At 45.5% G+C, this 20,868-nt stretch overlaps 1 protein-coding gene across 1 annotated transcript in view; it reads left to right on the top strand.

Moving 5' to 3' along the window:
* The window catches only part of SEPHS1 (selenophosphate synthetase 1), a 181,583-nt gene that overhangs the window by 143,329 nt on the left and 17,386 nt on the right, over positions 1 to 20,868 (top strand). Inside the window, exons 6-7 of the mRNA XM_069627883.1 lie at positions 3,032 to 3,131; positions 14,488 to 14,700. Coding sequence (XP_069483984.1) covers positions 3,032 to 3,131; positions 14,488 to 14,700 — 313 coding nt within the window. The remainder of the gene's footprint in view (positions 1 to 3,031; positions 3,132 to 14,487; positions 14,701 to 20,868) is intronic.

Below are 20,868 nucleotides of genomic sequence, written 5' to 3'. Positions count from 1 at the left end.
AATGCAAAGTAAATTAATCCTTTCCTGGAGGAAAGATAAAACGCAAACTCAGAGGGAAGAAGAGTCTTTCAGGGAGCCAGGACAGCAATAGAAGGTGAGCTGAAGCACTTCTTGCAGGTAAGTCTTGCACAATGTTTTAGAAGTCTTTGTAGAAAAAGTAGAATCAATGTAGGGCCACAAGCTGGGAGGCTTGTGAGGTGCTACGCTGCAAGCAACTCTGCAAGACAAGTCTCAACTGAGAACAAGTAAGGCTACACAACAAGTGTTAAGTCCTCTTAGGTTTTACAGTACCTTCAGTTAGAAGAAATGGTTCCAGATGGCTTCTGTTCCTGTGTAGCTCTGCAGATCCTGTTGTTCCTGGGCCTCAAGTTGTGGGGGCAAGAGGGAGTATGTCTAGAGGACTTGTGCACTGCAACTTGAAGGTCAGCGGCAGCAATGGGCAAACTTCAATTCAGCAGCACTTCGCAGTTTCAGCTCCTCGCATCTATAGCAAATGGCTCCACTGCGGTTCTCGGCTACCACTCTGGACTTTCCTTGCATCTGGGGTCCAGCACTCTGTTGATGTGGCTCAGGCTTGCTTCCTCGGAATCCGGAAGATCTTCCTGTAGATTAGGTCTGACTTAAAAGCGATGCACTCAATCTGGTGTTCCTCATCCTGGCACTTTCGGTTCCAGCAGCAGCAATGGAAGTACAGCCAGCTCTGAGAGGATGTCCAGACAAGTTCACTTTGAGGTTGATTGGTCCCACCAACCCAAGGTGATAAGTTGTCCTTGCAGGGCTTCTGTAGTCGAGGCAAATCTGGAGCTTCAGCACAGTAGCAGGGCTTCACCAGGCAAAGCAACGGTCCAGGAGTTGCAGCAGGCGTCTCTTCCAAGTTCTTCTTCCGATTGTCCAGTGGTCGACTCTGCCTTCCAAGCCAAAAAGCCTCACCTTTTATGTAGGTTTCTCCCATTCCTTCCAGCCTAGATGTCAATCACACAGCAGGGTGGCAGTCCCCGTGGACAGCAAGCACGCCAATCACCTTTGGGTGCATTCCTGTAACCAAGGGGATTAAGCACATGGAGTTTCAGGCACCTCCCTCACTTGCTGCCCCTGCCAGACACTCTGGAGCCAGAGGCGGGCTTCACTCGTGAATCCCACCAAAGACAAAACGAATGAAGGGGCCAAACCTGGTTTGGCATGCAGAGTAAATCTCAAGAAGGACCTTTCTAACAAGAAAGGGCAAAAAAAGACGACCGGGCCATTTTGACAAAATGGGCACCCATGGGTGCCTTGCTGCAGCTGCGAACGCAGCACGCAGTAAAAATGGTAGTAAAAAGTAAAACACTGCCACCAGCCATTAATTGTAGAAAGAGTAACATAAAAATGTTACATGAGAAACTAGACAAAGGGGATACGAGGTAACCCCTCCAGCACCCTATTGTAAGATAGTGTGTGCTGGGTCTAGAAAGTTACAAATGTAAGTAGTCCATTTCACTTCACTGCTCTTGGAAGCAGTAGTTTATCCAAGAGAAGTTATTTAAACCTTGCGGAAATCTGAAAGACTTCCCTGTGCCACTGCACTAAAGGTGCTGTGTGTCACAATGTGAAAAGATGATGCCTACGGAGTTTCAGACTCCCAAACCAACAGAAACCCATAGTCCAAATCATAGAAAAATACATGAGAGAGTGAGAAAAAGGTCTTGCTCTCTCCAGGTTAGAAATGTAAAAGTCCTAAGGTCCAGCAAACGTGCTGGGGGGGGGTCTCTTGGGTAGAAGGGAATTAGCACATTTCTGAGAATTCTCCCTAACATCTATGTGACGAACAAGTCACAGGGCAGGGGGGGGCGGGCGTGCTAGGTATACCCTCACCATTCCAAATAAAGTGGTGTGTGCTAATCTGTCATAGTGTAAAGTTAAGGAAGGATACAAAGTATCCCTCTATCCTTAAGAACTGTAATTGGTAAGGATAAGGAAAGAATCTCGAGGGATAACACAAAGGGTTCCCAGCAACACTGGACATAGGGTCATGTGTGCTGCAATTTCTTTTTTTGTTTTCTTTTTAGGTTTGCCATTAACCTATAGCACTTCATCAAAAAAAAAGCAATCCTAATATACATTCAAAATATAATCCTAATAAAATTGAATACAATTCATCGTACACTTAAAACCCCTTATAAAACATTTATGTAAGTCTTATGTTAATGTAAGTAAAATTTATATTGTGTGCTGCAATAGTAGAAAATAGATGCCAGAAAACATGGAGGACAGCATAACTCCATTAAAAAGTACTAAAAAGAGACTAAAAGGTTTCCCAAGTACAGAGTAAAAGAATGAGGAGTGTGGAAAAGGGTTCCCACTCACTCAGCAGAATCCAATACAAACCAAGAGTTCAGCAAAAGGTTCTGGGGGACTCACAGGTGGAGAGAATTATACTAAAAACATGAAATCTACTCTAGAAGGCACCTGCACCTTACATGATGGGCAACCCCAGGCCCGCGTGACTAGGCCTGGGCCTAACAATGATCAGGAGTGGGGGACTTCCAATCTCGTCTCTGCTGGAGTTCCTTCCCCCGCAGGGATGCTGCAATCCCTGCATCTGCCATTTAATTTATTTCCGGTGATGCGCCAAGTGTGTTTTTGGAGGACGCAGTGAGTATCCAGCTCGTCTTTGGAGGGCCGGATCAGCCTTATCCCTGGCTTCCCTTAGCCAACTGCTGTATTCCTTGTGGGCACAATCACTTCACTCAGTGTTTAACATGGCTCTGGTGGAAAAGTGCTACTCTATAAGTTGTAACCCCATTGCAACCCTGGCTCGGCAGAGCCAGCCAAAGACCCATCCTACCAGTAGCTTCGGCAAAATGTCTTCTAATACCCAAGCCCCCATATTCAGGTTTTTATTGGTACTTGTCAGACCCAGAATTATACACTGCATGTGAAGCTAGAGTACTTCTTGTTTCTTTGCAAACATGTATTGGAATATTTGCAATGTGATTCCTGTCTGTATCCATGAAGTTAGTGAAATAAATTATATTCTGTTTTCCTGCAACAGCCAGAAAAATGGAATAAAATCAAATTGGTGGTAACTCAAGAAGATGTGGAATTGGCATACCAGGAAGCTATGATGAACATGGCACGGCTCAACAGAACAGGTAAGAAAGAAAGACAAAATGGCAACTCGTGGTACAAATAGTTTACTCCCGCCCACTAAGGACTCCTTATTACATGGGACCTAACGAATATAAGAAAAACAGAAATGTGTACTGCAAACCAAGTAATGCAACTGTGGGAGGATAATGATGCATTTTTCCCTTTCTTCCGTGTATTCTGCAGTTCTAAGTGAAGGTGATCTGTCCTTTATTTCCCTATATTGGATATAAAGGGATAAATAATATATTTTAATGCGTACATTCCTCCCAGACACTAGTCAAAACCTCACCTGTGCCAGAATAACATCCTTGGTGAATATATGGAGCTTGTTGTGACCTCTAACCCATGTTCCTTTTCGCCACCGTAGCAGACACTATTTGGAACAGTCTATTTTTAAATGTTAAATGTTATTGTCCTGCATCCTGTATTTCCTTCATGCACCCCATCTATCCCCTCCCGCCCCCCCACAACACCCTCCCCCCCCCCCCCCCCCGCCACCCTTAGTTTGGATTCAAGCCGTTTACATCTTTTGTGAGGCAGAAGTCTGTCTGGTATGCACAGCTACATATGGTGTTTGGAGCTTGACCACAATACTGAAGATTGTGGTTCCTAACAGCCTAGCACTACCCTTAACTGGCTGCGACGGCCTACAACCCCCCACCCCACCACAGCCGACAGATTCAAAGTTGAACAATGCTTTATTGAAGTATAAATCAGGATGGATGAAGGCTTAACTTGCCCTATACTATGGAGGGATTTCGGTATTCAGTGATGGCAGCGATGGGATTTCCCTAACTAAAGAAACAAAGTAAAGTCTGTGTCAGTATGTCCATCTTAAGTCTGTCTGTGTCAAAATCCTATGGTTGCCCTCACAACTAATACAAACACTGTGCTGGGATATCAACCAAAAGCTACACAGTGATTCCAACATAAGGTTTTGAGCAGTTTCCAGCTCTGGCTTATTTCTTCAGCCCCTTCTCAAAAATGTTCCTCAGTCTTTATAAAGTTCAATTAGTCTTTCTTCAAACACCAAACAGAAATATAGTTCTGTTGCCCTTCCTCAAGTTCAACACAGTTCCAGGACAACGCAGTACCACAACACTTAGGGTTCCCTTCCCCAAATTCAGCGTCACTTTGTAAATAAAGCACCTTAATGACATCTCTGGGAAAAAAATGTTTTAACTTGCCAAAGCTTAGGGTTCCCTTCCCCAAGCGTATTAAGTTCTTAAGACAGAAAATATCTTGCAGCTTTGATCTTTCCTCTGATCTTGCACCACTCTGTGACTCCTTTCTCACAATCTGGTGGCTCTTGGTTTTCTGCTCCCCCCCCACAAGTTTCCTGGTTTGCATCAAGAATTTCTCTGGTCAAGGCACAGTTTCAGACCACAGCTCCACCCATTACAGGTCACGCACCTAGGAACTTGGCTTTTGCTGTTCCTTTGCTTCTTGATAACTGCTCCTTGGTCAAGGCGCAGTTTCAGACCACAGGTCCATCCATTACAGGTCATGCAACCAAGAGCTTACAAGCTTTTTTCAATGTACACATAATAAGCCGTTCACATAATGTAGTTCATAGTTTCAGTATAATTTTTTTTTTGTTTTTTTACTTCATGCATTCAGGTTTCCTTTAAGGTTCACAGCACACACTTTAACACTTAGGTTTTTTGGTTTCTCAATGCAGAGTTTAATAAGGATGGCTTTTGTATGTTTGGTTCCTCAATGCAGAGTTCAATAAGGATGGTTTTTGGCTATATTCGTATTGTTGTAATCGATTCTTCTTACTTTCTCTTTTCAGATCGGTATTCAATATTTCGTAGGCAGTATTATTTTATTCATATAAAAGGAACAATCCATTCCGTTTTATTAGTTTAGTTTCATTCAGTTTATTCCGTTGGCACTAACTGTTTCTCAAGGGTTTTTTCATTTCGGCTTTTGCTCCCACTTCATGTATGTGCACCGCTCCCTTTTTGTATGAGGCTTGCAGTTTCATATAGAAGCGTTTCACAATGAACTTTCATACACAAAGTATCCCTTTATAGTTAGACTGATAGAGGTTCACAGTTTTCACAAGCGTGTCTTTCTTCCTTACGCGCGTACATGGATACTTTTCCAGTGATCGGCTTCTTCTCGGGGTCTGACAATCTGCCCCTCACAGCCTGGGCTGGCCCTTCTAAGGAGGATAACGAGTAGCCTGTAGCCATAATACAGGAACCGACTTCACACGGGTTCCTTCAGATTCTTCCACCGGGTCCCTGGAGACCAGGCTCCCGCGCCAAGAGATTAGTTGACTTTCCTCTGCAATCCTCCAGCCTCTCTGTGCTCCGCTCTCACTGGGACACTCGCGGTTTAAACTGGCTTTCCTGGTGCTGCCTTCTCTCCTTCTGCTTCTGCCCAACTACTCTCTCGGTACCTCCTTTTATACACCTTAGCTCCTTTAAGAGGTTACAGGTGTGCTCCACTTGCCTGGTTTGCCTGACCCTAATCAAGCCAATAATTGGGACATGCCTGACCTTTAGGCCTTTTCTTCGTCTCAGTACCTGGATGGTAAAGGGAGGTAATCTTCATGGCTCCTAGTTGACTCGCCCTCGTCCCAGTACTAGGGTGGTATTTTCCATAGGTGATCTTCATTGCTCCTGGAGACCACTCGGGAGAAATAACGGGACATGACCCTCCCTTGAGTACCTGGGAGGGTTTTCTAAGGGGTTTAAATGGGAGAATGACCCTCAGAATTCTTACAGTACTCCTAATTCTGGTTGCGTACCTGATTTATTCAAGAAATGCTTTTAAATACATTTGTTGCCTACCTCTTGATTACCAGGTACTTACCTGAACATTGATTCAGACATTGGAGAGTGTAATTAACTATTGGGGAAAGACTGCTCCAGTGAGTGTAATATTGCTTATATTCTCTTGCCACATTCCTGTAAAGGTGTGTGTTGCTTTACTGAATTGCTATTTACTATGTTGAAGGCTCTGCCTTAATGCTCTGGTTACGTTGCCTTGTGAGCGTTTGGCTATATCAAATATCTACAACCTTGTTCTCCAACTAGGCTGGCCTCTTCCAACCCTCCCACAGGGCTCATTGTGAAAGTGCACCCTAGTAACTTGCCTCACGCCTTTATTTTGTTATTGGTGCTATTGAGCGCCCTTGTGGCTACCAGTGCAGTGGAATCCCAGTCCACTATTGGAACCTATGGACAGCATTACTACCACAGTTATGGTGTTGCAAGGAAATATTGCGTACCCTTTCTTTTTCTGTAAGCTTTATTCTGGTACATTTCCCGAATAGGCTGGTGACCGTGTAAACTATTTGTAGATTTTTACAGGTACAATACAGTGCACCATTTTTCTACACCAGGAAAGCCTTTTGGCAATTTGCATGCCAGAGATGGCTTGTAGTTTTAGGAACTGTTTGGATGGATTCTTTGTAAGAAATGGCCATCTACTGGCCTGGACTATTGTGGGTTTCCAGCAAGAAGCCCAGGAAGTGCCTGGTGTTGATCAAATGTCTGGAACTGGGTAAAGGGATCTGGACCTTCCCAGTACACAAACCAGCCAGAGTGATGTCACTGTTGCTGAGTGATCTGGCTATCCAGGTTTGGGCAGCCATTGTTTGAATAGTGCTGAGCCTTCTATTGATGGACTGGTGTCTCCCTGAGCCGTGTTTCTGGTTCAGGGGAGAGGGTCTGAAGTCATTCTGGATGTTGACCACAGGAGCCGAGACTCTGAAGCTGGAAGAAGACAGAGGGATGTGAGAGGACTTCTGCTGGAACCCTCATTGCCCAGGTGGACCTTACTACCCTCGAGTCCCACTCTGCTGTCTTCCTTCCTCTAGAGTTTAGCATGTATTTGCTAACATGATCTGAGGGGCGCGGAGGGAGGCGGTCCTCTATTGCATGCCCATTGGCAAGCCCTTGCGCTGGACATTTTCCAAGCACCCTTGTTGTGGGATGTTGGCTAAGATTTTCATAATTATGATAATCTTTGTCAACCCGAGAACATTTTGCTTGGATTTGATTATTTTGCCTTGTCCCTAGGTGAAGGGGAATCTTTTCCCCGCTCACCTAGTCTTTTCTGCTCTTTTTAGGTGTGACCCGTTTGTCTCTCCATAGTGTGTGATTGGAGTTATAGTTTCCTATAACTTTTGCGCTTCGGCCTGGTTGCCCCTTAGGGCTCCCCTTTGTAATTTCTCCTGACTGTACTAGGGTGAACTGCTGTTGCCAAGGGGTAGAGAGGTATTTTCACCCTCTTTAAATTGTATATAGGGAGCCATCACACCCCACCTTCTGGGGAAATGCAATGTATCCCCTTTCTCACTTACCTGTATCATTTTTGTTACAATTGCAAGTTTACTTGAATGGCTGGTGGCAGTGGTTTTACCTTAGTGACTTTTTACTCTTATTACTTGCAGGCTGTTAAATCAGCCTCTATAATGCACAGAAGGGCAACCATTCTGCTAGGCTTCATTTTTCCACCATTTCTCATTTGCTTGTTTCTGAGGTGTTCCCGCTGCCGTTCTAGGTGGGAACGACCTCAATGAAGTTTGGTCTTTGACAGGAATCCTTTGTATTCCCCCGGCCAGGCTCCAGAGTGTCTGAGAAGGCAGGAAGCGAGGGAGCAGTTCAAAACTCTCCAAGCCCTTGCCTGAATGGAACCAGTTCCCAATGGGGGGGTGGGGGGGGGCTGGCTGTCCTGATTGGACAGCCAGACAGCCCCTTTCTGTGAACTCCAGGGAAAGCTTGCAGAAGTTGGGCTGTAGATCCTGATAGATCTGCAGAACCTGAAAGCTGCTGACAAGTAGACCACTGGAGCAGAATTCGAAGAGTAAGATGAAGAAAAGACGTCTGTAGCGATTTGCAGCGACCAGAGCTCCTGCTGTGTAACTGGAGCCTGATGCAACCCTTCCTTCCAATCGAACTGGGGGTAGCGAATGCAACAACTCCTACACCGGGCTGGTGAGATCCACTAGTCTCACGAAGACCTGCATTTTGAGCCATTCCACGACGTGCTGCGCCCTTGCTGGGCTGCAAACCGTCAATACCCTGGGACCTCGAGCCAGTGGTGCAGTGCATGGTCTTCTGAAGACCGAACGCGCTGAAATTTTGGGCTCCGCTGGATCTCCAGAGACACGATTCGAATCTCTAACGTCCCCTCACCAGAATGCAGGACCTGGAGAGTGAAGAGAATCCGGCCAGTGATATTAGTTCATCTGGCAGCTGTGAAAGGTTGCCAAATCCACAGAGTAGCGAGAATCCATGAAGAAACATTTGCTGGAATCCTCCTCCGACGACTGCTGCTGCAAGATCCCATCCAGTGTTCAGTTCTTTTGACTCCAGACCAAGAATCCAGGGTTCGGGGTACTGTTCTGCTGCATCCTGAAGGCATCCACCCAGAAGCTCTTCCTTTCTGCTGAGGTCCTGTGTTGGTTGGGTAATACTTGACTTAAGTCTTGTGTGAATCCTGTGAGGCTGATTGGGTGATTAGTCTGGTTGGGAGTTTGCCCATACCACTTGCCCAGGCCTAATGCTGGAACGCATATAGGGAGCCTTCTGTAAAGTCCCTGAACACTTTAACTCTGAAGCTAATACTTGCTTGTTTAAGAAGATATCATCTGGAACTTTGACTTTCGTGCAACTGAAATCTATTATGGTACCTAGTCCACTAGGGGCCCTCTTCTACCTCTGAGAAAACACATGCTATACACTAGGGAAGGACTTAAATGATGAGGGTTATGTCTGGAAATTATATTAAGTATAAAAGTACTTATAAATTAGTGTTGTAACTGTATCAATTGCTAGTGCAAACCACTACTATTTAAGCAGTAAAACTGTTATTTTCCTGCAACATTGTGGGTGCGAGCCACTACTATCCAAGCAGTCACCTTTAAAGTGTATGTTGGTATTGTTTTATTATTCTTGACTGAATGAATGTAAAAACCTACCAATAGTGTTTACCTAGCTTGTCATTATTAAAGTGTACCATTGGGTTTTGCTTTCCCTGATCTGCTTTATACATATCTAAAAAGTCTTGAAGTTAATATTTGTCTTATGAGTTGCTTGAAGCCCCAGTATATTATTTTACTTACCTAGAATAGCAGCTGCTCTTCTAAACTTGAATCCCTGGTTTGTGCGTTCCCTGAATCGCATTAGTGCTCTTCTAAAATCGTTATTGTGTGTTCACACATCATTGAGTAGCTTAAGGCCCCTCCAGAAAGTATGAGTTGCTTTACTAGCTCTGAACCGTGTTCTACAAAGTAATATATGTTACAATGTATATATTTGTAAATGTTTTGGTTTATTAAGTGATTACTGTAAACTGGTGTCACTGCATGACTGACACGGTCCACTACCATTGAATTACTGTTTGTAGTCTAAAAGTATATATATTCTGGTTTAACTTCCCAATAATGGCCGACTGCCATTCTGAATGTATTGTAGGCTTGACTCGCCTTAACTGCTTATAGTAATCTAAATAAGGTTAATTTTGGGTTGTAACCCATGAGTACTGAATTGTTTTTTATAATTGTGTTCATATAATATGTTATAGTACTTACCCAAGATTTATCTTGCCCTACTTGTATTTAAATAAACCCCATTAATTTTACAACACATAGTGTTTCAGTGTTTCTTTGGACCATACGTATGCTAAGATTTCTTTGTACCAAGCACAGCCCTCGCTCCTTCCTAAGATCAGCCTGGCTGCTCTGTCCATGCTACCAACATTTTTAGGTGGTACAGCCTTCTACTAAGAGTGCAGCTTATTTACTTCTTCAGGTGAATTTTTTTATGAAGCCCTTGGACTTTAGAAAAACTGCCTGACGTGGGACTAGAACTGTTAACCTGTTGCTTCTGTTCTTCACATAGGAGCCAGAGTCCATCAGTCCTGCTACATGGTACCTGCTGCCCATGAGTGTGGTTTCCGCTTAGGCTCAGCAGTATCAATACAGTAGGGTGGACTACATTGCCAGTCTACTGCATATCTGAGGTCCTCGGACATTGTGCGAATCTAAAGCAGGGCCTTCTTCACTTGAAGGAAGGGGATCAGCCTGGTGGTGATTCAATTTGTTAGGTCGTTGAAACAGACCAGAACCACCGGGCCAAGCTGTCAATCTTTTAAAGAAGCCTTGCACCTAGACCCACAAACCTCCTGCAAAAAACCAATGTTGAGAGCAGCTGTACCCAGTGGTTCTAACTTAACTGAGGTGGTTGTTTTTCTTATCTATGCTTGAGGGGCTGGCTTTTCCTACCCATCTTTGTGCTGCCCACCCCTGTTCCTTTGAGAAACCATGAAACATAGTGTTCCTTACCAGCTACCTTTAGTCTTGCCATTAGCCAAAGAAGCCTGAATATAGAAATGCTATCGCTGCATTTATTCCTCAACAGAGCAAATATTTCATTGGAATCATTTTCATGATCTGAAGCCCTGACTATTGGATTAAGCCCTGTTTTAACTATGTGAGATTTCGGAGTCACTCTGCGGGAGATTTCAAAGTACATTAAGCCCAGCGTACTTACCTGGAACATTGTTAGGAAAGGGAGGGAACTTTAATGTCATTTTTAATGCTACTTCATAAATGTAAGGTATGTGGTAAAATGTTCTCATAATTCCCTGCCCCCGCTTTAGACGTGTAACACTGCCGATACAGACTGCATTTGTAACGTAAAGTGTAGTGGGTGTTACACTGGAAAGATTGGTTGAGCGTACGTGTGTGTATAGTGTCTTCAGGTACCTTTGTAGTTTGCATGATCTTAATGCAGTGGTCTTCAAACTTTTTTGGCCTGGTCCCCCCCCCCCTCCCCACTCCGAGCAAAATGTGGCTAGGCCGGGCCCCCCCAAAAGTGCCAGATGGACAGTATGTTAAAATCGCTATTAACCTTTGCGTGCCGTCACTGCACCCTACTCCCAGTACAGACCCTGGGCTCTCCCCACCCTGCTCCCACCACGGTCCCAGTGCTCCCGCCCATCCTGCTCCCACCACAGTCCCATAAGACAAGCATACACGCAGCTATACACATTTAAGTAAAAAATAAATCACCATAAACTTACTTTCTGCAGGGGCTTTGGCGTGGTTGCTAAAATACCCGGCTCCAGGTTGCTCTGCCCCTATGTGTGAGGAGGCGCAGGAGCACCCATTAGCACATACATACAGTGCCCCAGTCAGCATTTCCAATGAGCTATGCTAGGCTGGCGAAGCAAAACGCCCCCAGCGTTGCATGGCCCGGTAATCATGTGCAGCTGGGAACTGAACGGTCAAAGGCAAACAGGGTTTCCCTTTGACAGTTCAGCCAGCCCAGGAGCACTCCCTCAGCAGGAAAAGGCAGCTGAGGGAGTGCTCAGTGTTTCACTGGGCTGGCTCCTCCATAATGGGTGAGGGGGGGCCAGTGGTGGATGCCCCCTCACCCATTAAGGACGAGCCGCCAGGCTTGGACTGGCCTATAGGGCAATAGGGCGATGACTGTACCAAAAATGCTAGTGTAGACCAGTCAAAATGGGCACTTTTTTTTTGGCCAATGTGGGCCAGTTTGAGGAGTTACTTCACTATGCAGCTAGTAGCTTTGACCATTGTTGCTGAATAGATATTCTTCAAATATCACAATTTGCTTACATTTGAACAAAAAACACCCTCTTGGATACTATTCAGTCTGTGACTAAAGTACTGAATATCCATTTGCAACTGCTAGACACTTTTTCATTGCTGCCGAAGGCCGTTTAATGGTCCAGTCTGAAATTGAATTATGTATGTATGGGTTTGGGAGGGGGGGGGGGGTAAGGGAATACAGGGGTTGGTGGGGATTAAAACATATATTTATTTAAATTTCTATAGCGCGCAAACAGCACAAGGGCATTAAGGCACTGTTACTTGTAAGAGCTTAGTTACAGATACAGGAATGGTAGCAGTCGTTGGTACATTATAAATACTACAGACATAATTCAAAACTTACAGCTTATACAATTGGTCATGACATTAAAGCTTATGCAGTGGGTAATATGTACAGTATTCGTGCTGATGCGAGGGACCTTATGTGAAGAGGATGGTTTCCATAGCTTTACGGAAAGCGATGAGGGAGGTCTCACCTCGGATTGTGGGAGGTAGGGCATTCCAGTGTGTGGGTGCAAGATATGGGAAGCTTGAACCACCCGCTCTGGCTCTTTTTACTAGTGGCACATAGAGCATGTTGGTATCGAAAGATCTGGTTGGCCTTGTAGAGGAGACGGGGTGGATCCTTTCCGAGAGGTAGACTGGAGCAGTGAGGTGAATGCACTTGTGGGTCAGCGTCAGAGCTTGAAGACTATTCTTTCCTTTATTGGGAGCCAGTGGGCTAGTTTTCAAGCCTTGGAGATGTGTTCTCTTTTAGCAATGCTTTGAGCTGCGCGGAGAGCACTATTCTGTATGACTTGTAGCCTCTCCAGATTTCTATTGGAGGTTCCTAGAAAGAGTACATTGCAGTAGTCTAGCCTGGAGCCAGTGATGGCTCTGGCTACGTTTGTGCAGTTCTCTTTGGAGAGCAAGGGCCTGACTGGGTTAATTAGTTTAGCGTGATATGCAGCTGAGGAGGCTAATGCATTGACTTGTCTGTCCATGGATAGGTTGGCATCTAAATAGACTCCAAGAGTTTTGACTGAGTCTGAGACAGGTATTTTGATGGTGTCGATGGTGAAGTGACTGAATTGGGAGTCTAGATTTTTTAGTGTGTCGGGGGAACCTATCAGGAGGAGTTCGGTCTTATCAGAGTTGAGGTATAGTCCATGGTCTGCCATCCAGCTTGGATAGTGTTGTAGAGGTTGTTAAGGGTCAAGGAGTCAGTGTCGTAGTTGCCAGTTAAAGTAAGGAGGATTTGGGTATCGTCAGCGTAGTTAGTGTAAGAAATACCCATAGCGTCGGGGATGAGGAAGAGGGGGCCGTGTGAAGATGTTGTACAGGGTGGGGGAGAGGCAAGAGTCTTGGGGCACACCACCGAGTATGAGGGTCGGTGAGGCGGAGGCTAGGTCGGAGAATACTTGCATGGTTCTGTCTTGTAGGAAGGAGGTGATCCATGCAGCAGCATCAGGGGAGATCTTGGCAGTGGAGGAGAGGTGGTGGCATAGGACGTCGTGATCTACAAGATCGAAAGCCGCAGATAGGTCAAGAAGTAGGAGGAGTGTTGGTTTGCCCATGTCTCTGGCATCGTCCATTTGGTTTTTCAGGTCAAGTAGGGCGGTTTCAGTCCCGTGTCTATGGCGGAAACCAGATTGGCGGAGTCCCAGGAGTTTCTCTTCAATGAAGTGCTGAACCTGCAGGTAGGCCGCTTTGTCCAATATTTTGAGGAGGAATGGGACAGTGGTGATGGGTCTATAGTTGTTGGGGGATGTCGGGTCGAGAGTTTTTTTTTAAGAGAGGGCGGACCCAGGCTTCCTTGAGGGAGGCGGGGACTTTCCCTGTGGCAAAGGAGGCATTGACAAAGGTGCAGCCTTCAGTATAGTCCTTGATGATGGTGGCTGGGCATGCATCACCTTTGCAGTTAGAGGGTTTGATATTCCTCATTATGTTGATGTCTTTTTCATGTATGGGTTTGAAGGAAAAAGAATGGGGGATGGAGGGCTCCGCGGACGGTGGTGGGACGGGGATGTGCGTATTAGGCAGGGCTTGTTTAGTAGCTAGTATTTTGCTTTTATAATACTCAATTTGGTTTGCATGGCCGTTTATATTTCATCGCACCAGGCTTTGTCTTTGGTGAAATTCTTATTGTTTATTTGTGATCCTGGTTGTACTCTTAACAACCTTACACAACAATAAATACATTTTCATTAAGAAAATAAGAACATTACAAAACATCACAAAGCCATACCAGATTATCACCAATATAAACATTGAGCATTATCTAAAACACACATACCATCATCAAAATCAAACTAGCGATATTTCAAATTCATCAAATTTGCTTCTTGTAACATTTTTAGCACGATTGTGGCTGAAGTTTCTTCCCCGCTAGAAATTCTGTTAAAACCTAACCCTTAATGCAAATGTGTGCTTATAAATTGGGTATTGTTTCAGTGCTTACTCGTGTTGACAATCTATTTATTTAACGTTCTGTACACCAGCCCCGTGTCTAAGCCTCACTACTCGGTCACACTACCAAGTGAGAGTTTGGTTAGACTTTGTACAGGTATGGTCCACAAGGTTTGCTTCTCAGAGCCGTACACTATTGGCGCTTCTTACAAACCCTCCAAACGCCTTCGCCTTTGCAGTCTTTCATTCACACCTACACGCACTAAAATGCTAGGAAAGCTTTGGCTAAGAATGAGGTGGTTGTAGATGTTGTCTTGGCATAAGAATCTGATGTTTTTAATGGGTTTGTTTTCTTTGCATTGCTTTTCTAGCGGCTGGCCTTATGCATACTTTTAATGCGCATGCAGCTACGGATATCACTGGATTTGGCATTCTTGGGCATGCACAGAATTTGGCAAAACAGCAGAGGAACGAGGTCTCATTTGTGATCCATAATCTACCTGTCCTGGCTAAAATGGCTGCCGTTAGCAAGGCCTGTGGAAACATGTTTGGCCTCATGCATGGAACATGTCCTGAAACTTCAGGTGAGAACTATTATATTCTCAGAAATCATTCTGCTAAATAAAAAGGTCAATATTCATAGTCTGTAGTTCTTAATAGTTTTATACAATGCCATGCATCTCTACTGTCTAGCAGGCCTTGTAAAAATGTTGCAAATTCCGCCACAGCAGAGTTCCAACTCTGCAGATGGGTAGATCTACTGCCTACGGGAATATTAAGTCCGAAGCAGCCCATGAAGTGTTATTTGTAAGACTATGGCCCAAAATGGTAAAGGCACTGCCACTCTCGCAAGGAATCTGAAAGCATTGCATTGATGCTGAGATTACTGCATTCGTGTACTGCATTGTACTGTGCTGTTTGTTTTGGAGTAAGTGCTGCTAAGTAAACAGCTCTGGGATCAATCCCCCGCCCCTAACCCCCCCCTCCACTCCCCATCCCCCCCAGAAAGTTTCATGTCTTTTATTGACACGAATAACAAAGTATGGACTGTTTTTTGGAGAATTGGTGATGGAGGCAAATAAACAGGGGCACCAGCTGGAAAGGTTTCTTTTGGGTAAGTTCGCTAGGGCCATCCCTCTCTCACTAGTTATTAGGAAAGATAGTCTTTGTGCTGCTTTCTGCCCATAGATGTCTATGGGACCCCCTTTCTCTGCTCTGAATCCTGTCCTGACCTTTTGGCCTTCTGCTTTACTTCCTGTGTCCTTTTGCCCATTCCTATGGAGAAACTGTTTAGTCCATAAGACTATCAGTACTGAGAGAGTACGTCTCTATATGAATTTATTGTATTGTTTCAATTGCACACACCACCCTAAAGTAAAATGTGGTTAGGATACTTTGCATCCTCATAACTCTTTCTGCAATAACTTTTTGCTTACTTTGACTAGGGTGAGCTGGTGTCAGCGGCTATCTTTCAATCGTGTTTTAAACCTTTTACTTGTGCATTTAGTCATTTGGCGCAATGAGCACCCTAAAATGCAGTGCCACAAGGATGTTGCTAGTCGTTTGGCCATGTTATTCTTTGGCCTTCTTCCTCCCTTCTCAGGTCAGGAAACTCCATTTATGGAATGCCCTTTCTCTGGGAAAGCTGCCTGCTTGTGCAGACAAATGGGTGGCTTGTGTGTGAGCCCAGATGTGGGGGGCTGTGACAGTCTGGGCTAGTTCACATCCTGACGCTTGAATGTCTGTTGATGGGCAGATGTGGTGGCCATGGGCTATCCATGATTCGATTGCCACTTTCCGTTTGAATAGACCAGATCCTTACCATTGGTGGATGTTAAGATGGATTTCTAGAATTTGGCCTGGGGGACAGATTTTAGGAAGGCACCCTGATTGTAGTGAACAGGGGAACTCTAGGTTAGCTGGAGAGAGGTGCCCAGGAGCTGCTGGTGCAAGGCTTCTTCCGGTCAGGTCCAGGAGCAGAGTGCAATACTTGATGATGGAGAAATGAATAAATTGCAGATGAAGACCTCTCAAGGACACTTTACGGGACAAGGGAAAGCTGTTGGCGAGATTTCTCAATTATGTGCTAATTCCCTTGAACCCTAGACCCCCAGCTCGTTTGCTGGACTTTGGGACTTTTTAATTTTAACCCTGGAGTTAGTGAGATCTTTTTCTCACTCATGTGTTTTGATCTCGTTTGGATTATATGTTTCCTTTGTTTTTGGAGTCTGACAAACTCCATAGGCATCTACTTTTTGTATAGTGACGGCACCTTCAGTGAAGTGTCAGAGAAATCCTTTATATTTCTCTTAAGGTTTAAATACCTTTTCTTGTGAGAACTACTTATCCCACGAATAGTAAAGAGAAATTGACTTTACTTACCTTTTCTCTTTTGTAGGTCCAGCACACCCCATCCTATGTGGCGTGCTGTGGGGGGGGGGGGTTCTTAGTAGCCCCTTTTTCCTACTTACTCATGTAACATTTTTTATGTTACCCTCACTACTTTAAATGGCTGGTGGCAGTGGTTTAATTTTCCTACCATTGTGCTTTTCTACCGCAGGCTGAATCCTCAGCTGCTGTATAGCACTCATGGGTGACCATTTTGTCAAAATGGCCCTGGTCGTCTTTTTTCGCCATTTTCTGTCTGCGAGGTCTTTCTTGGGTTTCACTCTGTGCGCCAAGTCAGGTTTGAGCCCTTTGTTCGTTTTGTCTTTGGCAAAATTCAGTCCCGAAACCCGCCTCTGGCTCCAGTGTGTCTGGAAGGGCAGGAAGTGAGGGAGGTGCCGAAACTCCCCTGTCCTCCTTTGTCTCTAGGGAAACCTGAATGCATCCAGTCCTGATTGGCTGGCTGTCCTTGGAGGACAGCCACCCTGCTGTTTGAGTGACAGCTAGGCTGTGTTTCAATGGGAGAAACCTGCTTAAAAGGCAAGGGTTTTGGGACTAGAGGCAGAGTCGACCACTGGGAAGAACTACCCGATGAAGCAACTGTGAACGAAGCTTGCTGCATCCTCCTGGACCGTTGAACTGCCCGGTGAATCCCTGCTGCTGTGCTGAAACTCCGGAAGGGGTGACTACTTCCCTTGGGTTAGTGGGACCAACTAACCCCGAGACTAACTCCACTGGAAGACCTTCCCCGACTGGCTGTACTTCTTTGATGCTGCAAGAACAGAGTGCGAGGGGTGAAGACATCCCTAGTCTAGTGCAACGTCTGTATGCTGGGCAAAAGCTCCAGGAGTCTCCAGAGGACACTCCAGAAGCAGGAAGGCCAGAGCTTGAGTCACCTCACCAGAGTGCAGGACTCCCAAGGAAGCCTAACCGGTGTCCAAGATCTGCAGTGGTACTATTTACCCAGCACTGGAACCTTGATGTGCCGCTGATTCAAAAAGAGCCTGTAGCTGCCAACGGCCTTTTTAATTGCTGCCGCAGTAGTCCCCAGACGTCCTCCCTCTTGTCCCCACGACTGAGGCCCAGAAACGCAGGATCTGCATCGCTGCAAGCAGACAGAAGCCAGCTGGACCCTCTTCTTCTAACCAAAAGTACTCTTCTGACTTGGGGTACTTACCTCAGTGTCTGTAGCTTGCTCTCAGTTGATACTTGCAGTAGCTGCTTTTCTAGAGTAGATCTCAGCTCTAACTTTCACAAGTCTAATAGCTTGTGACCCTACAGTGATATTTCTTCAACAAACTCACTAACTTTTTGCAAGACCTTTACTATCTAAGAAGTGCCTCAGCTCCATAGACTTTGCTCCAATTGACTTTGGTTGTGCTGACTCCCTGCAGACTCTTAAATTCCATTTGACTTGGATACCAACTGTCCCTCATAGGTGATACATTGGTTTTAAACTAATATTGCTGGGAAAGGTTTCTATCTAGACATCATTGGAAGATTTAAAGTGATCACCTGCTTTGAGAGCCTGTTTAACCTTTTTCCTTCCTTTAACCTTCTCTTGCTACCAACCTCAGAATTTACACTAGTGAATATATTAATAACTGTCCTAGTTAGTGAAGTCACCTCAGGGTGTAGGAAGTGTGTAAGAAGCATCTCTAAAGAGTATCTACTAGCTTTGTATTGATTCTGTGTAAGTATTAGTGTATTTGATTGTTGCACACATTGCCCTTTTTAAAGAATGCTTGTTATTGGAGTGAAGAGCAGCCTCTTGATGACCCACAATTGACTCCTGCAGCTGACCAGCCCTAGAACACTCACAGCCCTTCTGAGACTAAGGGCCTCATTACGACCCTGGCGGAACGGGTTAACGGGCTACGCAAAAGGAGGCGGACCCGTTAAACCCCTTCCGCCACATTACGAGGTCCCCTCGCGGGACCCGGTAAGGACACCTGGTAAAACCAGGCGTCGTTACTGGGTCCCGCGAGGGGAAGGGGGAGTAATCAACGGGCCACTCGTAATCGGCCCGTTGTTTGCTCCCTCTCCCATTCAGCCCTCTGGGGCATGGGGAAGGTCTGGGCCCGGGTTCCTGGAGGGAGGAATTACTGGGCCCACCAAACTCGGAATGGCCCAGTAATTCCCCATTCTGGGGACCCAGACCCGGACGCGATTTCGGTGGCAGCCATGCCTTCACAGATCCTCGCCCAGGGATGATTTTTAAAATCCATCTTAACAAATTGGTGCCCAGCTGTGGGACAAAGACTTTGGCACTCAGTGTAGATTCACTGGAATGATCCCATAGTTCTTGGTACACAACTCTTTTAGGCCTGCACAAATTACACAACCTATATTACAGTATGGAAATGTATACTAGTGTTGGGTTCACACTGTTGCCTTCAACTCATCGGCTGCATGCAAGGTTCGACTTGTGGCTTTGATCGTGGAGTCTGGTGCGATACCACGGCGGCTGCACTTCTCCCCGGGTCGTCCAGTCAGGGAGGAGGGCCCCTGGTATCTCAGAGGCACCTTAAAGGATTTTAAGGCCTGCCTTCTTAGCCACACACTTGCTGTTCCGAGTCTTCAACAACCCAGCAATTGTTTGTCAAATAGGTGAAGGGTACTTCTCTCCTTGATTTCTCCCTGTGAGTTTGTCTGGCTTCCTCGATTCAGCTGCGGACTCAAATAGTTTGCTCCTTCTCTGGCTCTGCTTCATTCCTCGCCTCGCCTGCTGCCCTGCTGTTCGTAGTGTGCTCTCATGCTCTGCCCTTTATCTATGCAGGGAAAGGTAGCACGAATCTGGTGCGAGTTGTTAAGTTCAATTGCCTAACTCTGTTGGGGACATGTTACATGGAAGGGCTTGGTGTAAGTCGGTCTTCTCCCAGAGCGCTCTCTGTAGTTGTGTTCGTGTAGGAAGTGGGGGGAGGTAAAGTTTAATAACAGATGGAAGAAGGGGTGCAGGGATAATCTGGAAGGGGATACCGCGTCTCTCCATTGGTTGTCCCACTCCCAAGGGACCCCTCATCCAGGTGAGCCTCCTGGAGCTGGATCCAAAATGATGGCCATGTCCCGGCCTCCTGGATGACGGATCCTTTGGTTTCTCACAGTGAGTATAAACCGAAGATTGTTTTAGAATGTGTATAAGGAAAGCAAAACTCAATTATACACTTTATGAATGACTCCATGTTATTCAAGGTAGGTAAAACCCAAGGCAGATTTAGTTTAGACAGCAGGTATGGGGAAGCAAGACCCGGTTGGTGAACTTACACTCTCATATTCTGGGAGAAATAGTTAAGTGAAGCCAACCGCAATACTGTTGGGGCGAGGCACAACCAATTCACAGATGAGTAAAACAACCTTAAATGTACTTTTCAGAATGGCGCAATGCACATTCAAGGCAAGTAAGTACTATTGTAACTGCTCACTCTGAGTTAGTACCAACCAACTCATATACAAGTAAGTAAACCTTTAAACATTTGTTCTCTTCATGTAATCTATAATGAGAGTTTGTCTGGGAATCCATTGGTTATGGAAGGATAAAAGAGAAATGCTAACCTTGTGACTTTTTTTGGAGTACAACCCCGCAGGGGGGCTGTGGCTGGGGTTCCTTTAGCTGGAAGGCAGCCCATGCTTATTGGACTGTGCAGGTAGCTAAATAAATCATAGGAGTCCAGGTGGATGCCTGATCAGGGACAAATATTGGGTCCCAATCCAGAGGCTCCCTGGCTATCTATGGAAATATAAAGTACCTGTGCAGTCTATTGGGAACTTTTTTCTTGTTCTCTCATCCAGTTCACCCGTGCCCACTGCTGGCATCCTCCTAAGGTGTCTTCTCAGATGGCCCTGCACCCTTTCAACCTCTCTCAGTATAATACTTACCTGTTTGAACAGTCTTCCTTAGGAACTCTAACTTTTGCTACTTCTGTGCGCTCCTGAACTGTCTGTCGGTTACAAGAGACCTAATGACCCCCCCCCCCCCACCCTGTTTCTGCCACTGAACACTCATGCTCCAAGAATAAGGGAAAGACTTTCTAAGGATTGGGCCTTGGGAACTGTAGTTCTCACAAGGTTAGCCAGAGAAAATAAAAGGGGAGCCCAAAGGGCAACCCTTTAACAATAGAAAGTTATATACCAAAAGTTATCGGAAGATAAAATTAAAAGGAAGCTATGGATAGTCTTAAAACTGACACCCATAAAAAGAGTAAAAGGATCTGCGACTTTGGAAAAAGTTTCCCACTCACTGAGGTACAGGGACAAATAATGTACCAGTTCAGCAAAAAGTTCTGGGGTTCCCACAACTTAGTTAGATTTAGCACTGAGGTTAACATCTTATCTAACAGTTGGTAGAACACGTCCACTGCCACCAGCCT

This window comes from Ambystoma mexicanum, chromosome 12 (genome assembly GCF_040938575.1).
Source record: "Ambystoma mexicanum isolate Mex_15411 chromosome 12, UKY_AmexF1_1, whole genome shotgun sequence".
NCBI classification, from domain to species: domain Eukaryota; kingdom Metazoa; phylum Chordata; class Amphibia; order Caudata; family Ambystomatidae; genus Ambystoma; species Ambystoma mexicanum.
Note: the sequence above shows the minus strand (reverse complement) of the source record. Positions and strands in the feature narration are given on the sequence as shown.